Raw genomic sequence first — 16634 nt, forward strand, 5'->3', positions numbered from 1 at the left:
TTACAGTATACTACAGTATATACCACAGTTTACCACAGTGTGTTACAGCATCCTACAGTATATACCACAGTTTACCACAGTGTGTTGTGGTATACTACAGTATATACCACAGTTTACCGCAGTGTGTTGCGGTATACTACAGTATATACCGCAGTTTACCACAGTGTGTTGTGGTATACTACAGTGTATACCACAGTTTACCACAGTGTGTTACAGTATACTACAGTATATACCACAGTGTGTTGTGGTATACTACAGTAAATGCCGTCTCTGTAGGGACACAAGGTACAGTATAAGGAGAGCCCGTGGAGTCTCTCTCCGTCTCTCCCCCCCTCTCCCTCTTTATCCCGGTCCCTCTCTCCCTCTCTCTGTTTCTATCCCAATCCCTCTCCCGGTCTCCCTCTTTTTCTCCCTGCGTCACACGCAGCCCAGACAGCGACATGGCGGCGCCGCTCGCTCCCTGATCACCGGCGGAGCCCCATCGTCACTCCCGGACACGGAGCGGCGGCGGCCGGGACGGGCCGGTACGGGCCGGGCCGTGCCGGGCGGGGCCGAACCGAGCCGAGCCGGGCCGGGCCGGGCCGGGGGAAGAGCCGAGCCGAGCCCAGCCGAACGGAACCGAGCCGACCCGAGCCGAGCCGGAGCATGACGACACGGGCCGGCGGACCGACCGACTGACTGACCGACCGAAACGGAGCGACAGGCAGAGAGACGAGGGGGGTGGGTGACAGCGCTGAGTGACAGACGGACAGAGACACAGAAACAGACAGAAACACGGCGGTACAGAGACGCAGAAACACGGAAACACAGACAGGCTGACGGACAGCGGACGCTGGAGTGAAGTCAGAGACCGAGACCGAGAGCCGGAGGCGAGAGAGAAGCGAGAAGAGAGGAGAAGAGGAGAGAGGGAGAGAGAGAGAGAGAAAGCACTGTGACGAGAGCTTTCATGTCGAGGTTTTGAAATGAGTGACAGACCCAGACGGACAGACCCGCCAGCTCGCCAGATAGCAGGTAGGCACGGGGTCTGTCCGTCTGGAAATGTCTCTGTCTCTCTGTGTCTCTGTCTCTCTGTCTCTGGGCGGACGTGTTTATATTTGTATTCCTCCTGCGTGGGAGCTACGTTACTCTTATTCTCATCGCCTTTGCGGTTGTTGCGTATTTGTGTTGTTTTTTTTTGTTGTTGTTGTTGTTGTTTTTCGTGCGAGTTTGTGGTCGCCGTGGCCCGAGACGGGAGCTCAGCCCGTGTTTTCGGAGGCGCGTGCGGTTGGGGCGGCGGCGTAGCCGGCGCTGCCCACTCCACGCGTGTGTCCGGCGGGGGTCACTGACCCACTGACCTGTCCCCTCTGTCGCTCAGGAATGGCGAGTCTCAGTGAGGGAGACGACGTGCTGGCCCGCTGGAGCGACGGACTGCTGTACCTGGGCAACGTCAAAAGAGTCAGTGTGTGTGTGTCTGTGTGTCACTTTGACTGTGTGTGTGTCAGTCTGACGGTCTGACTGTGTGTCACTCTGACTGTGTGTGTGTGCGTCAGTCTGGCGGTCCGACTGTCTGTGTTTCACTCTGACTGTGTATGTGTGTGTGTGTGTCAGTCTGATGGTCTGACTATGTGTCTGTGTGTCTGACTGTCTGTGTGTCACTCTGACTGTCTGTGTGTCACTCTGACTGTCTGTGTGTCTGACTGACTGCATCTAATTGTGTGTCAGTCTGTGTATCTGGCTGTGTGTCAGTCTGTGTGCCTGACTGCATCTGATTGTGTGTCTATCTGTCCTGGGTGTCAGTGTATCTGACTGTGTGACTGACTTCATTTGATTGTGTCTGTGTGTCTGTGCGTCTGTGTCTAACTGAATCTGTATGTGTCTGTTCCTGATTGTGTTTCTGTGTCTGACAACATCTGATAGCGTGTCTGTGCTGTGTGTCAGGGTGTCAGTGGGTGTCAGTTTGTCCGTGCTGGGTGTCAGTGGGTGTGGGTGTCAGTGTCCACTCTCTCTCGCAGGTGGATGAGGTCAGACAGTGCTGTCTTGTGCGATTCGAAGACAATTCCGAGTTCTGGGTCCTGAGGAAAGATATCCACTCCTGTAAGACACAGAGATCTCTTGTTCCATTATTTATTAATGAGAATATTGGAAAATGAGAAAGATGTCCCCTGCTCTCTGGGTCTCTCTCAGTGCAGTGTTAATGTACTGGAGTGTCCAGTCAGCGTGTCTGTATGAACCCCTCTCTCTCTCAGTGCAGTGTTCATGTACTGGAGTGTCCAGTCAGTGTGTGTGTATGAACCCCTCTCTCTCTCTCTCAGTGCAGTGTTCATGTACTGGAGTGTCCAGTCAGTGTGTCTGTATGAACCCCTCTCTCTCTCAGTGCAGTGTTCATGTACTGGAGTGTCCAGTCAGTGTGTCTGTGTGAACCCCTCTCTCTCTCAGTGCAGTGTTAATGTACTGGAGTGTCCAGTCAGTGTGTCTGTATGAACCCCTCTCTCTCAGTGCAGTGTTAATGTACTGGAGTGTCCAGTGTGTATTAACCCCTCTCTCTCTCTCTGTGTCTCAGTCTCAGCTGCTCTGGAGGGTGTGTGCTGTGTGTGTATTAACCCCTCTCTCTCTCTTTCTGTCTCAGTGTCAGCTGCTCTGGAGGGTGTGTGCTGTGTGTGTATTAAGTATTAACCCTTCTCTCTCTCTCTCTCTCTCTCTCTCTCTCTCTCTCTCTGTCTCAGTCTCAGCTGCTCTGGAGGGTGTGTGCTGTGTGTGTATTAACCCCTCTCTCTCTCTGTCTCAGTCTCAGCTGCTCTGGAGGGTGTGTGCTGTGTGTGTATTAACCCCCCTCTCTCTCTCTCTGTCTCAGTCTCAGCTGCTCTGGAGGGTGTGTGCTGTGTGTTTATTAACCCCTCTCTCTCTCTCTGTCTCAGTCTCAGCTGCTCTGGAGGGTGTGTGCTGTGTGTGTATTAACCCACCTCTCTCTCTCTCTGTCTCAGTCTCAGCTGCTCTGGAGGGTGTGTGCTGTGTGTGTATTAACCCCTCTCTCTCTCTCTGTCTCAGTCTCAGCTGCTCTGGAGGGTGTGTGCTGTGTGTGTATTAACCCCTCTCTCTCTCTCTGTCTCAGTCTCAGCTGCTCTGGAGGGTGTGTGCTGTGTGTGTATTAACCCCTCTCTCTCTCTCTGTGTCTCAGTCTCAGCTGCTCTGGAGGGTGTGTGCTGTGTGTGTATTAACCCCTCTCTCTCTCTCTGTCTCAGTCTCAGCTGCTCTGGAGGGTGTGTGCTGTGTGTGTATTAACCCCTCTCTCTCTCTCTGTCTCAGTCTCAGCTGCTCTGGAGGGTGTGTGCTGTGTGTGTATTAACCCACCTCTCTCTCTCTCTGTCTCAGTCTCAGCTGCTCTGGAGGGTGTGTGCTGTGTGTGTATTAACCCTCTCTCTCTCTCTCTCTCTCTCTCTCTCTCTCTCTGTCTCAGTCTCAGCTGCTCTGGAGGGTGTGTGCTGTGTGTGTATTAACCCCTCTCTCTCTCTCTGTCTCAGTCTCAGCTGCTCTGGAGGGTGTGTGCTGTGTGTGTATTAACCCCTCTCTCTCTCTCTGTCTCAGTGTCAGCTGCTCTGGAGGGTGTGTGCTGTGTGTGTATTAACCCCTCTCTCTCTCTCTGTCTCAGTGTCAGCTGCTCTGGAGGGTGTGTGCTGTGTGTGTATTAACCCCTCTCTCTCTCTCTGTCTCAGTGTCAGCTGCTCTGGAGGGTGTGTGCTGTGTATGTATTAACCCCTCTCTCTCTCTCTGTCTCAGTCTCAGCTGCTCTGGAGGGTGTGTGCTGTGTGTGTATTAACCCCCCTCTCTCTCTCTCTGTCTCAGTCTCAGCTGCTCTGGAGGGTGTGTGCTGTGTGTGTATTAACCCCTCTCTCTCTCTCTCTCTGTCTCAGTGTCAGCTGCTCTGGAGGGTGTGTGCTGTGTGTGTATTAACCCCTCTCTCTCTCTCTGTCTCAGTGTCAGCTGCTCTGGAGGGTGTGTGCTGTGTGTGTATTAACCCCTCTCTCTCTCTCTCTGTCTCAGTCTCAGCTGCTCTGGAGGGTGTGTGCTGTGTGTGTATTAACCCCTCTCTCTCTCTCTCTGTCTCAGTCTCAGCTGCTCTGGAGGGTGTGTGCTGTGTGTGTATTAACCCCTCTCTCTCTCTCTGTCTCAGTCTCAGCTGCTCTGGAGGGTGTGTGCTGTGTGTGTATTAACCCCTCTCTCTCTCTCTCTGTCTCAGTCTCAGCTGCTCTGGAGGGTGTGTGCTGTGTGTGTATTAACCCTCTCTCTCTCTCTCTCTCTCTCTCTCTCTCTCTCTCTCTCTCTCTGTCTCAGTGTCAGCTGCTCTGGAGGGTGTGTGCTGTGTGTGTATTAACCCCTCTCTCTCTCTCTGTCTCAGTCTCAGCTGCTCTGGAGGGTGTGTGCTGTGTGTGTATTAACCCCTCTCCCTCTCTCTCTGTCTCAGTCTCAGCTGCTCTGGAGGGTGTGTGCTGTGTGTGTATTAACCCCTCTCTCTCTCTCTCTCTCTGTCTCAGTCTCAGCTGCTCTGGAGGGTGTGTGCTGTGTGTGTATTAACCCCTCTCTCTCTCTCTCTCTGTCTCAGTCTCAGCTGCTCTGGAGGGTGTGTGCTGTGTGTGTATTAACCCCTCTCTCTCTCTCTGTCTCAGTGTCAGCTGCTCTGGAGGGTGTGTGCTGTGTGTGTATTAACCCCTCTCTCTCTCTCTCTCTCTGTCTCAGTCTCAGCTGCTCTGGAGGGTGTGTGCTGTGTGTGTATTAACCCCTCTCTCTCTCTCTCTCTGTCTCAGTCTCAGCTGCTCTGGAGGGTGTGTGCTGTGTGTGTATTAACCCCTCTCTCTCTCTCTCTCTCTCTCTGTCTCAGTCTCAGCTGCTCTGGAGGGTGTGTGCTGTGTGTGTATTAACCCCTCTCTCTCTCTCTGTCTCAGTCTCAGCTGCTCTGGAGGGTGTGTGCTGTGTGTGTATTAACTCTCTCTCTCTCTCTCTCTCTCTCTCTCTCTCTCTCTCTCTCTCTGTCTCAGTCTCAGCTGCTCTGGAGGGTGTGTGCTGTGTGTGTATTAACCCCTCTCTCTCTCTCTGTCTCAGTGTCAGCTGCTCTGGAGGGTGTGTGCTGTGTGTGTATTAACCCCTCTCTCTCTCTCTCTCTGTCTCAGTCTCAGCTGCTCTGGAGGGTGTGTGCTGTGTGTGTATTAACCCCTCTCTCTCTCTCTCTCTGTCTCAGTCTCAGCTGCTCTGGAGGGTGTGTGCTGTGTGTGTATTAACCCCTCTCTCTCTCTCTCTCTCTCTGTCTCAGTCTCAGCTGCTCTGGAGGGTGTGTGCTGTGTGTGTGAAGCTCCGCCCCACAAAGATCCACTCTTCAACTGCCGCAAGTGTCGCCACGGTAACGTGCCCCCTGCCGGACAGCCCGTAGTCGTCTTGCCCCCAGGGGAGCAGGGGTAACCAGCCGCTGGCCTCCTGTCTTCCAGGGTACCACCCACAGTGCCACACCCCCGCCATCGAGCCCGAGGCTGACAGCAGCACCTGGGTGTGCCGACAGTGTGTGTTCGCAGTGGCGACCAAGGTAATTAGCTTCCTGCTAATTAATCACTGTTGCACCCTGGGTAGCAACACACCATCACCATCAGACACTCTGACACTCTGACTCACTGACTCACTGACTCACACTGACACACACACACTGACACTCTGACACTCTGACACTCTGACTCACTGACTCACACTGACACACTGACACACTCTCACACACTGACACACACACACTGACACTCTGACTCACTGACTCACACTGACACACTGACACACACTGACACACACACACTGACACTCTGACACTCTGACACTCTGACTCACTGACTCACACTGACACACTGACACACTCTCACACACTCTCACACACTGACACACACACTCTGACACTCTGACACTCTGACACACTGACTCACACTGACACACACACACTGACACTCTGACACACTGACTCACACTGACACACACACACTGATACACAGAAACACACTGTCACACACTGACACACACACTGACACGCATTGACACACACTGACACGCACTGACACACAAACACTGACACACAAACACTGACACTCTGACACACAGACACAGACACACGGACACACACACTGACACTCTGACACACACACGGACACACACACACTGACACTGACACACAGACACACTGACACACACACGGACACACACACACTGACACTCTGACACACAGACACAGACACACTGACACACACACGGACACACACACACGGACACACACACACTGACACACAGACACAGACACACTGACACACACACGGACACACACACACTGACACTGACACACAGACACAGACACACTGACACACACACGGACACACAAACACTGACACTCTGACACACAGACACACTGACACACACACGGACACACACACACTGACACACAGACACACAGACACAGACACACTGACACACACACGGACACACACACACTGACACTCTGACACACAGACACAGACACACTGACACACACACACTGACACTCTGACACACAGACACAGACACACACACACTGACTGCTGTTCCTCCTCCGCACAGAGAGGGGGCGCCATGAAGAGAGGGCGCTTCGCCCGCCTCATGCAGGCCATGAAGGTTCGCCTGCCCTATCAGCTGTCGGCACTGGACTGGGATCCCCAGCACCTGACCAATCAGCAGCAGTGCTACTGCTACTGCGCCGGGCCTGGAGAGTGAGTGACAGCTGCACTGGCCAATGGCATGCCTGGAGAAGGGTCTGGTTGCTGTAGCCTGTTTTGATTCCTAGTGTCTAACTGATCTGAGGAGCACATCCAGCTGTGTCCTGAGAGTATTACCTATCCATTAACCCAGGGTATCGGCTTCAACAACAGGGCTGGACAGCTTGTTCCACCCTCCCACCACTCTCTGTGTACAGAAGCGCCTCCTGTCCTGACTGGAGGAGCTCACCCAGCTTGTTCCCCACCCCCACCCCCCTCTATGTACAGAAGAGCCTCCTGTCCTGACTCCCCCCCCCCGCCCCTGGTTAAGTCCCGTCTCCTTTTCTCTGCCTCAGATTGTCTGTCCTGCCTCTACAGGTTGGTCTTCAAATATTGCTGCTGTGTTTTTACAGTGATGTCACACTGTTACAGTGCTACATTGTGTTGTCACTGCACTGTCACACATACTGCTGCGGCGATGTCACAATGCTGTTACAGTGATGTCACACTGTTACAGTGCTACATTGTGTTGTCACTGCACTGTCACACGTACTGCTGCGGCGATGTCACAGTGCTGTTACAGTGATGTCACAGTGCTGCGTTACAGCGAGGTGATGTCACAGGCCCATGTCTGTGTTCTTACAGGTGGAATCTCAAGATGCTTCAGTGTCGCAGCTGCGGCCAGTGGTTCCATGAGGCCTGTACTCAGTGTCTGAGCAAACCCCTGCTGTACGGAGACAGGTGAGAGAGACGGTGTAGTGTTATACTGTACTGTCCCAGTGGAGAGACGGTGTAGTGTTATACTGTACTGTAGTGGAGAGACGGTGTAGTGTTATACTGTACTGTACTGGAGAGAGGGTGTAGTGTTATACTGTACTGTAGTGGAGAGAAGGTGTAGTGTTATACTGTACTGTCCCAGTGGAGAGAAGGTGTAGTGTTATACTGTACTGGAGAAACGGTGTAGTGTTATACTGTACTGTCCCAGTGGAGAGAAGGTGTAGTGTTATACTGTACTGTACTGGAGAGACGGTGTAGTGTAATACTGTACTGTCCCAGTGGAGAGACAGTGTAGTGTTATACTGTACTGTACTGGAGAGAAGGTGTAGTGTTATACTGTACTGTACTGGAGAGACGGTGTAGTGTAATACTGTACTGTCCCAGTGGAGAGACGGTGTAGTGTTATACTGTACTGTACTGGAGAGAGGGTGTAGTGTTATACTGTACTGTACTGGAGAGACGGTGTAGTGTAATACTGTACTGTCCCAGTGGAGAGACGGTGTAGTGTTATACTGTACTGTACTGGAGAGAAGGTGTAGTGTTATACTGTACTGTACTGGAGAGACGGTGTAGTGTAATACTGTACTGTCCCAGTGGAGAGAAGGTGTAGTGTTATACTGTACTGTCCCAGTGGAGAGATGGTGTAGTGTTATACTGTACTGTACTGGAGAGACGGTGTAGTGTAATACTGTACTGTCCCAGTGGAGAGATGGTGTAGTGTTATACTATACTGTACTGGAGAGAGGGTGTAGTGTTATACTGTACTGTCCCAGTGGAGAGAGGGTGTAGTGTTATACTGTACTGGAGAGAGGGTGTAGTGTTATACTGTACTGTCCCAGTGGAGAGACGGTGTAGTGTTATACTGTACTGTCCCAGTGGAGAGATGGTGTAGTGTTATACTGTATTGTACTGGAGAAACGGTGTAGTGTTATACTGTACTGTCCCAGTGGAGAGATGGTGTAGTGTTATACTATACTGTACTGGAGAGACGGTGTAGTGTTATACTGTACTGTCCCAGTGGAGAGAAGGTGTAGTGTTATACTGTACTGTACTGGAGAGACGGTGTAGTGTAATACTGTACTGTCCCAGTGGAGAGACGGTGTAGTGTTATACTGTACTGTCCCAGTGGAGAGACGGTGTAGTGTTATACTGTATTGTCCCAGTGGAAAGACGGTGTAGTGTTATACTGTACTGTACTGGAGAGAGGGTGTAGTGTTATACTGTACTGTCCCAGTGGAGGGGTGCGTTTTGTGCTGGATCCTGCTGTTCTGCATTGGGCTGGGCTGTACTGGTGCTGTGGCTTCTCTCTCTGTGCAGGTTCTACCACTTCGACTGCTCTGTCTGCACCACGGGGCCAGAGGCTGTGAGCAGACTCCCCATGAGCTGGTGAGAACTCCCTCTTACACCCCAGGGGCACCCTTTTCTCTGTGTCTCTGTGTCTCTGTCCCCAGGGGGCAGTCTGGTCTCTGTGTCTTTGTGTCTCTGTGTCTCTGTCCCCAGGGGGGCAGTCTGGTCTCTGTGTCTCTGTACCCTGCCCCCAGGGGGCGCTGTTGCTCTCGGGTGCTGACTGCTGCTGCCTGTCTGCTGGACTTCAGGGTGGACCTGGCCCACCTGGTGCTGTATCACCTGTCCCTGTGCTGCCGGAGGAAGTACTTCGACTTCGAGAGGGAGATCCTGTCCTTCGCCAATGAGAACTGGGACTCCCTGCTGCTGGGGCCGGTAGGACTCGTCACGCTGCCCTCACGACCCGCCGACACGCCTCGTTAACCAATGACCCTGCCCTCACGACCCGCCTCGTTAACCAATTACCCTGCCCTCATGACCTGCCGACCCGCCTCGTTAACCAACTACCCTGCCCTCACGACCCGCCGACCCGCCTCGTTAACCAATTACCTTGTGAAGTCTTGATCTGAAAGAGCTCAGGGGGGGAGACTCTGATATCCTGGGGGGTACAGCTCCAGAGCTCTGGGGCGCAGCAGGAGCAGTCCCGTCACCCCCAGAATGCTCCCGAGCTCGGGGGACACAGAGCAGACAAGTCCTCCTGCGGACTGAGCTGTGCTGGCGAGTGCGAACGCCCTGGGCCTGGTTTCTCTCGAGCTCCTGGCTGGCTGTGAACTGGCGGTGTCGCCCTCCGGTGGCCACGGGCGGGACTGCAGCACTGGTGCTGGAGTTCACTACCCGAGCCCTGTGTTTCTCTCTGCCTGCCTAACTCTCTCTCTCTCCTCTCCCCTGTCTCCTGTCTCCTCTCTCAGCTCTCAGACACGCCCAAACAGGATCGCTCTCACAACCTCCTGAACGCTCTGACCTCCCATAAAGACAGGTGAGAGACTGGAGACACTGGACGGGACTGGGCTGCACTGGACTGAACTGGACTGCACTACAGTGTCCTAACTGTGTGATTGCTGGACTGGACTGGACTGGACTGGACTGCACTACAGTGTCCTGACTGTGTGATTGCTGGACTGGACTGGACTGGACTGCACTACAGTGTCCTGACTGTGTGATTGCTGGACTGGACTGCACTACAGTGTCCTAACTGTGTGATTGCTGGACTGGACTGGACTGGACTGGACTGCACTACAGTGTCCTGACTGTGTGATTGCTGGACTGGACTGGACTGGACTGCACTACAGTGTCCTGACTGTGTGATTGCTGGACTGGACTGGACTACAGTGTCCTGACTGTGTGATTGCTGGACTGGACTGGACTGGACTGGACTGGACTGGACTGCACTACAGTGTCCTGACTGTGTGATTGCTGGACTGGACTGGACTGGACTGCACTACAGTGTCCTGACTGTGTGATTGCTGGACTGGACTGCACTACAGTGTCCTAACTGTGTGATTGCTGGACTGGACTGGACTGGACTGGACTGGACTGCACTACAGTGTCCAGACTGTGTGATTGCTGGACTGGACTGGACTGGACTGCACTACAGTGTCCTGACTGTGTGATTGCTGGACTGGACTGGACTACAGTGTCCTGACTGTGTGATTGCTGGACTGGACTGGACTGGACTACAGTGTCCTGACTGTGTGATTGCTGGACTGGACTGGACTGGACTGCACTACAGTGTCCTGACTGTGTGATTGCTGGACTGGACTGGACTACAGTGTCCTGACTGTGTGATTGCTGGACTGGACTGGACTGGACTGCACTACAGTGTCCTGACTGTGTGATTGCTGGACTGGACTGGACTGGACTACAGTGTCCTGACTGTGTGATTGCTGGACTGGACTGGACTGGACTGCACTACAGTGTCCTGACTGTGTGATTGCTGGACTGGACTGGACTACAGTGTCCTGACTGTGTGATTGCTGGACTGGACTGGACTGGACTGCACTACAGTGTCCTGACTGTGTGATTGCTGGACTGGACTGGACTGGACTGCACTACAGTGTCCTGACTGTGTGATTGCTGGACTGGACTGCACTACAGTGTCCTAACTGTGTGATTGCTGGACTGGACTGGACTGGACTGGACTGCACTACAGTGTCCTGACTGTGTGATTGCTGGACTGGACTGGACTACAGTGTCCTGACTGTGTGATTGCTGGACTGGACTGGACTGGACTGGACTGGACTACTGCTTTTTTTTTAACCCGCGCGTCACTACTGCTGTGTAACAGTCTCTGTGATCATGAACACTAAAACTGTCGTTCTTGCTGCTGTTCTGCTTGTGTTGGAGGTTTGTGTCTGGGAAGGAGATTAAGAAGAAGAAATGTCTGTTTGGGCTCCAGGTCCGAGCCCCACCTCCCCTGACCTCCGACCCTTCACCTCTCACCCCTGATCCACCAGCCACCATCTCACACAAGGGTCTAACAACACAGACTCGGAGGAGGTGAGAGAAATGGACACAGACACTGGACACAGGCTGACCTGGCTGTCCAGAGAGGACAGGCTCAGTGACCTCAGCCTGGACACAGACACTGGACACAGGCAGACCTGGCTGTCCAGACAGGACAGGCTCAGTGACCACAGCCTGGACACAGACACTGGACACAGGCTGACCTGGCTGTCCAGAGAGGACAGGCTCAGTGTCCACAGCCTGGACACAGACACTGGACACAGGCAGACCTGGCTGTCCAGACAGGACAGGCTCAGTGTCCACAGCCTGGACACAGACACTGGACACAGGCGGACCTGTAGTGTGAGTTGTCTAGCTGTCGTCTCTGTGGCTGCTCTGTGATTCTGCTGGTGAGGCTCAGCCGTGTGACTTTAACAGCCTTCTCTCTCCAGTCCCCTCTCGGTGCTGAGCCAGAGGAAGAGCGCCGATCCCGACAGTCGGAAATCCAGACGGCGCCTCCAGGACTCCCAGGTGCGACACGTGTCTCCTTTCCTGCTGTGTCTCCTTTCCTGCTGTGATTCTCTGTGATCTCCTCTCTCTCTCTCTCTCTCTCTGTGTCTCCTGTCCTGTTCTGTTTTGATTACCAAGGGCTTCTCTGATCTCCTCTCCCTCTCTGTGTCTCCTGTCCTCTTGTGTGTCTCCTGTCCTTATGACAGTTTGTCTGTGTTCTGATTGGTCCACGACAACTGTGTCTCTGATTTGCTCCCTAAAGCCACGCCCCCAGGATGTGATGTCCCACCCGGCGCCCCTGAGTCAGTGTTACCAGGGTTACGTGGGCGGGGCCAGCGTCTACAGCTTCAGGAGGCCTGCGGAGCCCCTGAGCGCCTGGTCAGTAGGTTTCCATGGCAACGGGTGGCCCAGGACGAATTGGGTCAGTCAGTCAGTCAGTCAGTCAGTCTGTCAGTGAGACAGTTTTACAGTTAATCCGTCAGTCAGAGAGTCAGTCAGTCAGACAGTAGGACAGTCAATCGGACAGTCAAACTATCAGACAAACACTCAGTCAGTGAGTAAGACAGTCAGTCAGACAGTAGGTCAGTGAGACAGTCAGAAAGTCAGTCAGACAGAAACTCAGACAGTCTGAGTTAGACACAGTCATTTAGACAGTCAGTCAGACAGTCAGACAGACAGTCAGTCAGTCTCACTCTGCCTGTCTCTCTTTCCAGCTCTCCTCCGAAGAGGATGTTTGCCTCCTGTCACCCCTCATCCTGCAGAGGACCCCCTGACACAGGCTCTCTGCACCACTACAGGTGAGTGTGTACACCATCTCACACCCTGTATATCACTGTACACGGTGTGTAACACAGTCTGACACACTGTATATCACTGCACACCCTGTATATCACTTTACACAGTCTGTAACAGTCTGACACACTGTATATCACTGTACACAGTCTGTAACACAGTCTGACACACCGTATATCACTGTACACAGTCTGACACACTGTATATCACTGTACACCCTGTATATCACGTTACACAGTCTGTAACAGTCTGACACACTGTATATCACTGTACACCCTGAATATCACTGTATACAGTCTGTAACACAGTCTGACACACTGTATATCACTGTACTCACTGTATATCACTGTACACAGTCTGTAACACAGTCTGACACACTGTATATCACTGTACACCCTGTATGTCACTGTACACAGTCTGTAACACAGTCTGACACACTGTATATCACTGTACACCCTGTTTATCACTGTACACAGTCTGTAACACAGTCTGACACACTGTATATCACTGTACACATTGTATATCACTGTACACACCGTATATCACTGTACACAGTCTGTAACACAGTCTGACACACTGTATATCACTGTACACCCTGTATGTCACTGTACACAGTCTGTAACACAGTCTGACACACTGTATATCACTGTACACAGTCTGACACACTGTATATCACTGTACACCCTGTATGTCACTGTACACAGTCTGTAACACAGTCTGACACACTGTATATCACTGTACTCACTGTATATCACTGTACACAGTCTGTAACACAGTCTGACACACTGTATATCACTGTACACCCTGTTAATCACTGTACACAGTCTGTAACACAGTCTGACACACTGTATATCACTGTACACACCGTATATCACTGTACACAGTCTGTAACACAGTCTGACACACTGTATATCACTGTACACAGTCTGACACACTGTATATCACTGTACACCCTGTATGTCACTGTACACAGTCTGTAACACAGTCTGACACACTGTATATCACTGTACACAGTCCAGTGTACTGATGCTCCACTCTCTCCTCTCTCTTCGTCAGTGACGAGGACCCCTGCCAGTTCCAGCAGGAAGTCTTGCCCCTCTCACGGGTGCCTTCTCAGCTGCCTGATCAGAAACAGAAGCAGGAGTCCTGCCCTCCCCTCCTCCTCCTGCCCCCTCCCTGCCCCCGCGGCCCCGGAGCTGCCCTGGGTGATGGCTGTGGGGTGCGGGGAGAGGCGGTGAGGATCCTGGCCCGCAGGGTGATCCCAGACGGCACCGTGCAGTACCTGGTGGAGTGGGGTAACGTGAGAGTGTGCTGAGGTGGCGCTGGGGCTTCTGTCGTGTCCCCACGTCTCCCCACAGGGCGGCTTTGCAGTAGCAATAAACAGTGATGTACTATAGAGGCAGTATCGTGCTATAGTCATACTGTGAGACACACAGGCGGCCAATCACAGCAGGGGCCTGGCTCAGCCAATCACAGTTGAGCCTGGCTCAGCCAATCCCAGTAGGAACCTGGCTCGGCCAATCCCAGTAGTAGCTTGGCTCGACCAATCCCAGCAGGAGCCTGGCACAGCCAATCCCAGCAGGAGCCTGGCTCGGCCAATCACCGCAGATCTCTGGCTTGGCCAATCCCAGCAGGAGCCTGGCTCAGCCAATGACTGCAAGTCTCTGGTTCGGCCAATCCCAGCAGGAGCCTGGCTCAGCCAATCACTGCAGGTCTCTGGTTCGGCCAATCCCAGCAGGAGCCTGGCTCAGCCAATCACTGCAGGTCTCTGGCTCAGCCAATCCCAGCCAGAGCCTGGCTCAGCCAATCACTGCAGGTCTCTGGTTCGGCCAATCCCAGCAGGAGCCTGGCTAAGCCAATCACTGCAGGTCTCTGGTTCGGCCAATCCCAGCAGGAGCCTGGCTCAGCCAATCACTGCAGGTCTCTGGCTCAGCCAATCTCAACAGGTGCCTGGCTTGGCCAATCACAGCAGGAGCCTGGCTCGGCCAATCCCAGTGGATGTTGGCTTTTGCAGCCTGTGCCCGGGAGGGCAGTGGAAAGCCAGCCCCTCCCTGTCCCAGGGTGCCTCAAACTCCGAACATTCGGCTTTCGTTTCCCTTCTGATTGTTTCATCCCTGGTTCTTTCTGCGGAGTGACGGAGCAAGACACAAATAAACCATGTCCGAAGTGAGACAGCTGAGTGTGTTTTATCTCTCGCTGGTACGTTGCTGAGCGAGACACTGCCCTGTGATACAATTTATCACACTGACCTGGGAGAGACACCCTGGATCACCTGACACACACCTGGGGTCTGTGTTCAGAGACACCCTGGATCACCTGACACACACCAGGGTTCTGTGTTCTGAGACACACTGGATTACTTTATATTTCCCTGTGATGTGTGTTCAGAGAGAAAGACACACTGGAATATCAGCCTGTAAAAAGTTCAATACCACAGTACACCAGATTCCCTTATAAATGCATGTACAGTTTTAAGAGATAGCGAAAAAATGTCATTTATTAATTAATTTATTTATGTATTTATATCTTGTAGATTCTCCCACCCCCCCACCCACCCCAAAAATAGAAACTCCCGTTTATTAATCTCACAAAAATAAACAAACAAACAATCAAAAAGTTAAATAAAGAATTCATCAATGACCGGATCAAAGAAGTCGATCAATTAAAATCAGAGAGAACAATGATAATAAACAGAATCGCAATAATAATAATTATAATAATTGTCTTCATCATCGTCATAGTAATGTCAACATTCATAACAAACCCATGTACAGCAGGAATTACACACTTCAATACTCTTCCTGTTAATATTTACAGCCACTCCCACAACTGTACACTGAAAACACAGGTTCCACGAAAGGAAGAAGGGGCGGGGCTATGGCTCATCGGGGGGCGTGGCCAGAAAGCAGCTCTGTACAAATAGAAAGGCATGATGGAGAGTGGGGGCGGGGCTACGTGTACTGAAGCAGGGGCGAGCCAAAAAGGGGCGGGACTGGAGGGAGCTCTGTACAAATAGAAAGAAGGGTAGGGCGGGGCTAAGGTTGCCAAGGAAGGGGCGGGGTTAAAGGAGATCTGTACAATGTACAGGGCTGGTGGGCGGGGCCAATGGAGCGCCGGGGGAGGGGTTACAGCAGAGGAGGCGGAGCTTTGGAGCACTTTAGAAAAGTTCATGTAAAAAAGAAAATTTCAGCCCCTGGTAAGAGAATTCTGATACAGCGGAGAACCGAAATGAATTAACCAGAATAAATATATACATACACACCTTACAGTCATCATGATAGCTCAGTAATAATCATAACAGCAAGAAGAAGAAGAAGAGGAATGAAAATAATCCTAATAATAATCATAAGTGAAGATGACCTTAACCAGCGGAGAAGCTTATATACAGAGTGCTGTCCCACAGCAGGGGCCGGAGAGAGAGCTGGGAGAGAGGGGAGTGAGCGCAGACTCGCCACAGGCCGGCGTTGGGGTCACTATTTTATATGGCTTCAAGGGTTCAGGGTGTTGGTTCTGTCGGGCCTCTGTCCCCCTGTGTGCGGCTCCAGCGGAGCAGAGCTGCTGGACAGCCTGGAGCCAGGGGGCATTGTGTGTGTGTGTGTGTGTGTGTGTGTGTGTGTGTGGGGGTGGGGGGGCTGTGTGTGTGTGGGGCTGTGTGTGTGTATGTGGGGGTGGGCTGTGTGTGTGTGTGTGTGTGTGTGTGTGGTTTTGTGTGTGTGGTGTGTGGCGTATGTGTGTGTGTGTGTGTGTGTGTGGGGGGGGGGGGGGCTGTGTGTGTGTTAGTGTTTGTGTGTGTGTGTGGGGGGGCTGTGTGTGTGGGGGGCTGTGTGTGTGTGTGGTTTTGTGTGTGTGGTGTGTGGCGTATGTGTGTGTGTGTGTGTGGGGGGGGCTGTGTGTGTGTTAGTGTTTGCGTGTGTGTGTGGGGGGGCTGTGTGTGTGGGGGGCTGTGTGTGTGTGTGTGGGGCTGTGTGTGTGTGGTTGTGTGTGTGTGGTTTTGTGTGTGTGGTGTGTGGCGTATGTGTGTGTGTGTGTTAGTGTTTGTGTGTG

The 16634-nt window shown here is 52.6% G+C and overlaps 1 protein-coding gene across 1 annotated transcript; it reads left to right on the forward strand.

The window, feature by feature from the left end:
• Window positions 1-392: 392 nt before the first annotated feature.
• Window positions 393-14760, forward strand: phf1 (PHD finger protein 1). Its single transcript, XM_088908297.1, has 15 exons — window positions 393-1011; window positions 1355-1434; window positions 1992-2073; window positions 5282-5368; window positions 5454-5548; window positions 6592-6740; window positions 7371-7466; window positions 8820-8888; window positions 9098-9221; window positions 9755-9822; window positions 11190-11342; window positions 11741-11819; window positions 12061-12176; window positions 12512-12595; window positions 13647-14760. The coding sequence occupies exons 1-15, from the start codon at window positions 963-965 to the stop codon at window positions 13903-13905; spliced, it is 1590 nt and encodes a 529-aa protein (XP_088764423.1). The 5' UTR covers window positions 393-962; the 3' UTR covers window positions 13906-14760.
• The last annotated feature ends 1874 nt before the right edge of the window (window positions 14761-16634 follow it).

The sequence above is a fragment of the Atractosteus spatula genome (genome assembly GCF_055471065.1).
Source record: "Atractosteus spatula isolate fAtrSpa1 chromosome 10 unlocalized genomic scaffold, fAtrSpa1.hap1 SUPER_10_unloc_1, whole genome shotgun sequence".
NCBI classification, from domain to species: Eukaryota; Metazoa; Chordata; class Actinopteri; order Semionotiformes; family Lepisosteidae; genus Atractosteus; species Atractosteus spatula.

Excerpts from the sequence above, each read along its gene's own strand:
- phf1 (XM_088908297.1), top strand. The coding sequence starts at position 963 with ATGAGTGACAGACCCAGACGGACAGACCCGCCAGCTCGCCAGATAGCA. Across the intron at positions 6,741-7,370 it reads TACTGCGCCGGGCCTGGAGA|GTGGAATCTCAAGATGCTTC; the intron begins GTGAGTGACAGC and ends GTGTTCTTACAG. Across the intron at positions 11,343-11,740 it reads ACAACACAGACTCGGAGGAG|TCCCCTCTCGGTGCTGAGCC; the intron begins GTGAGAGAAATG and ends TTCTCTCTCCAG.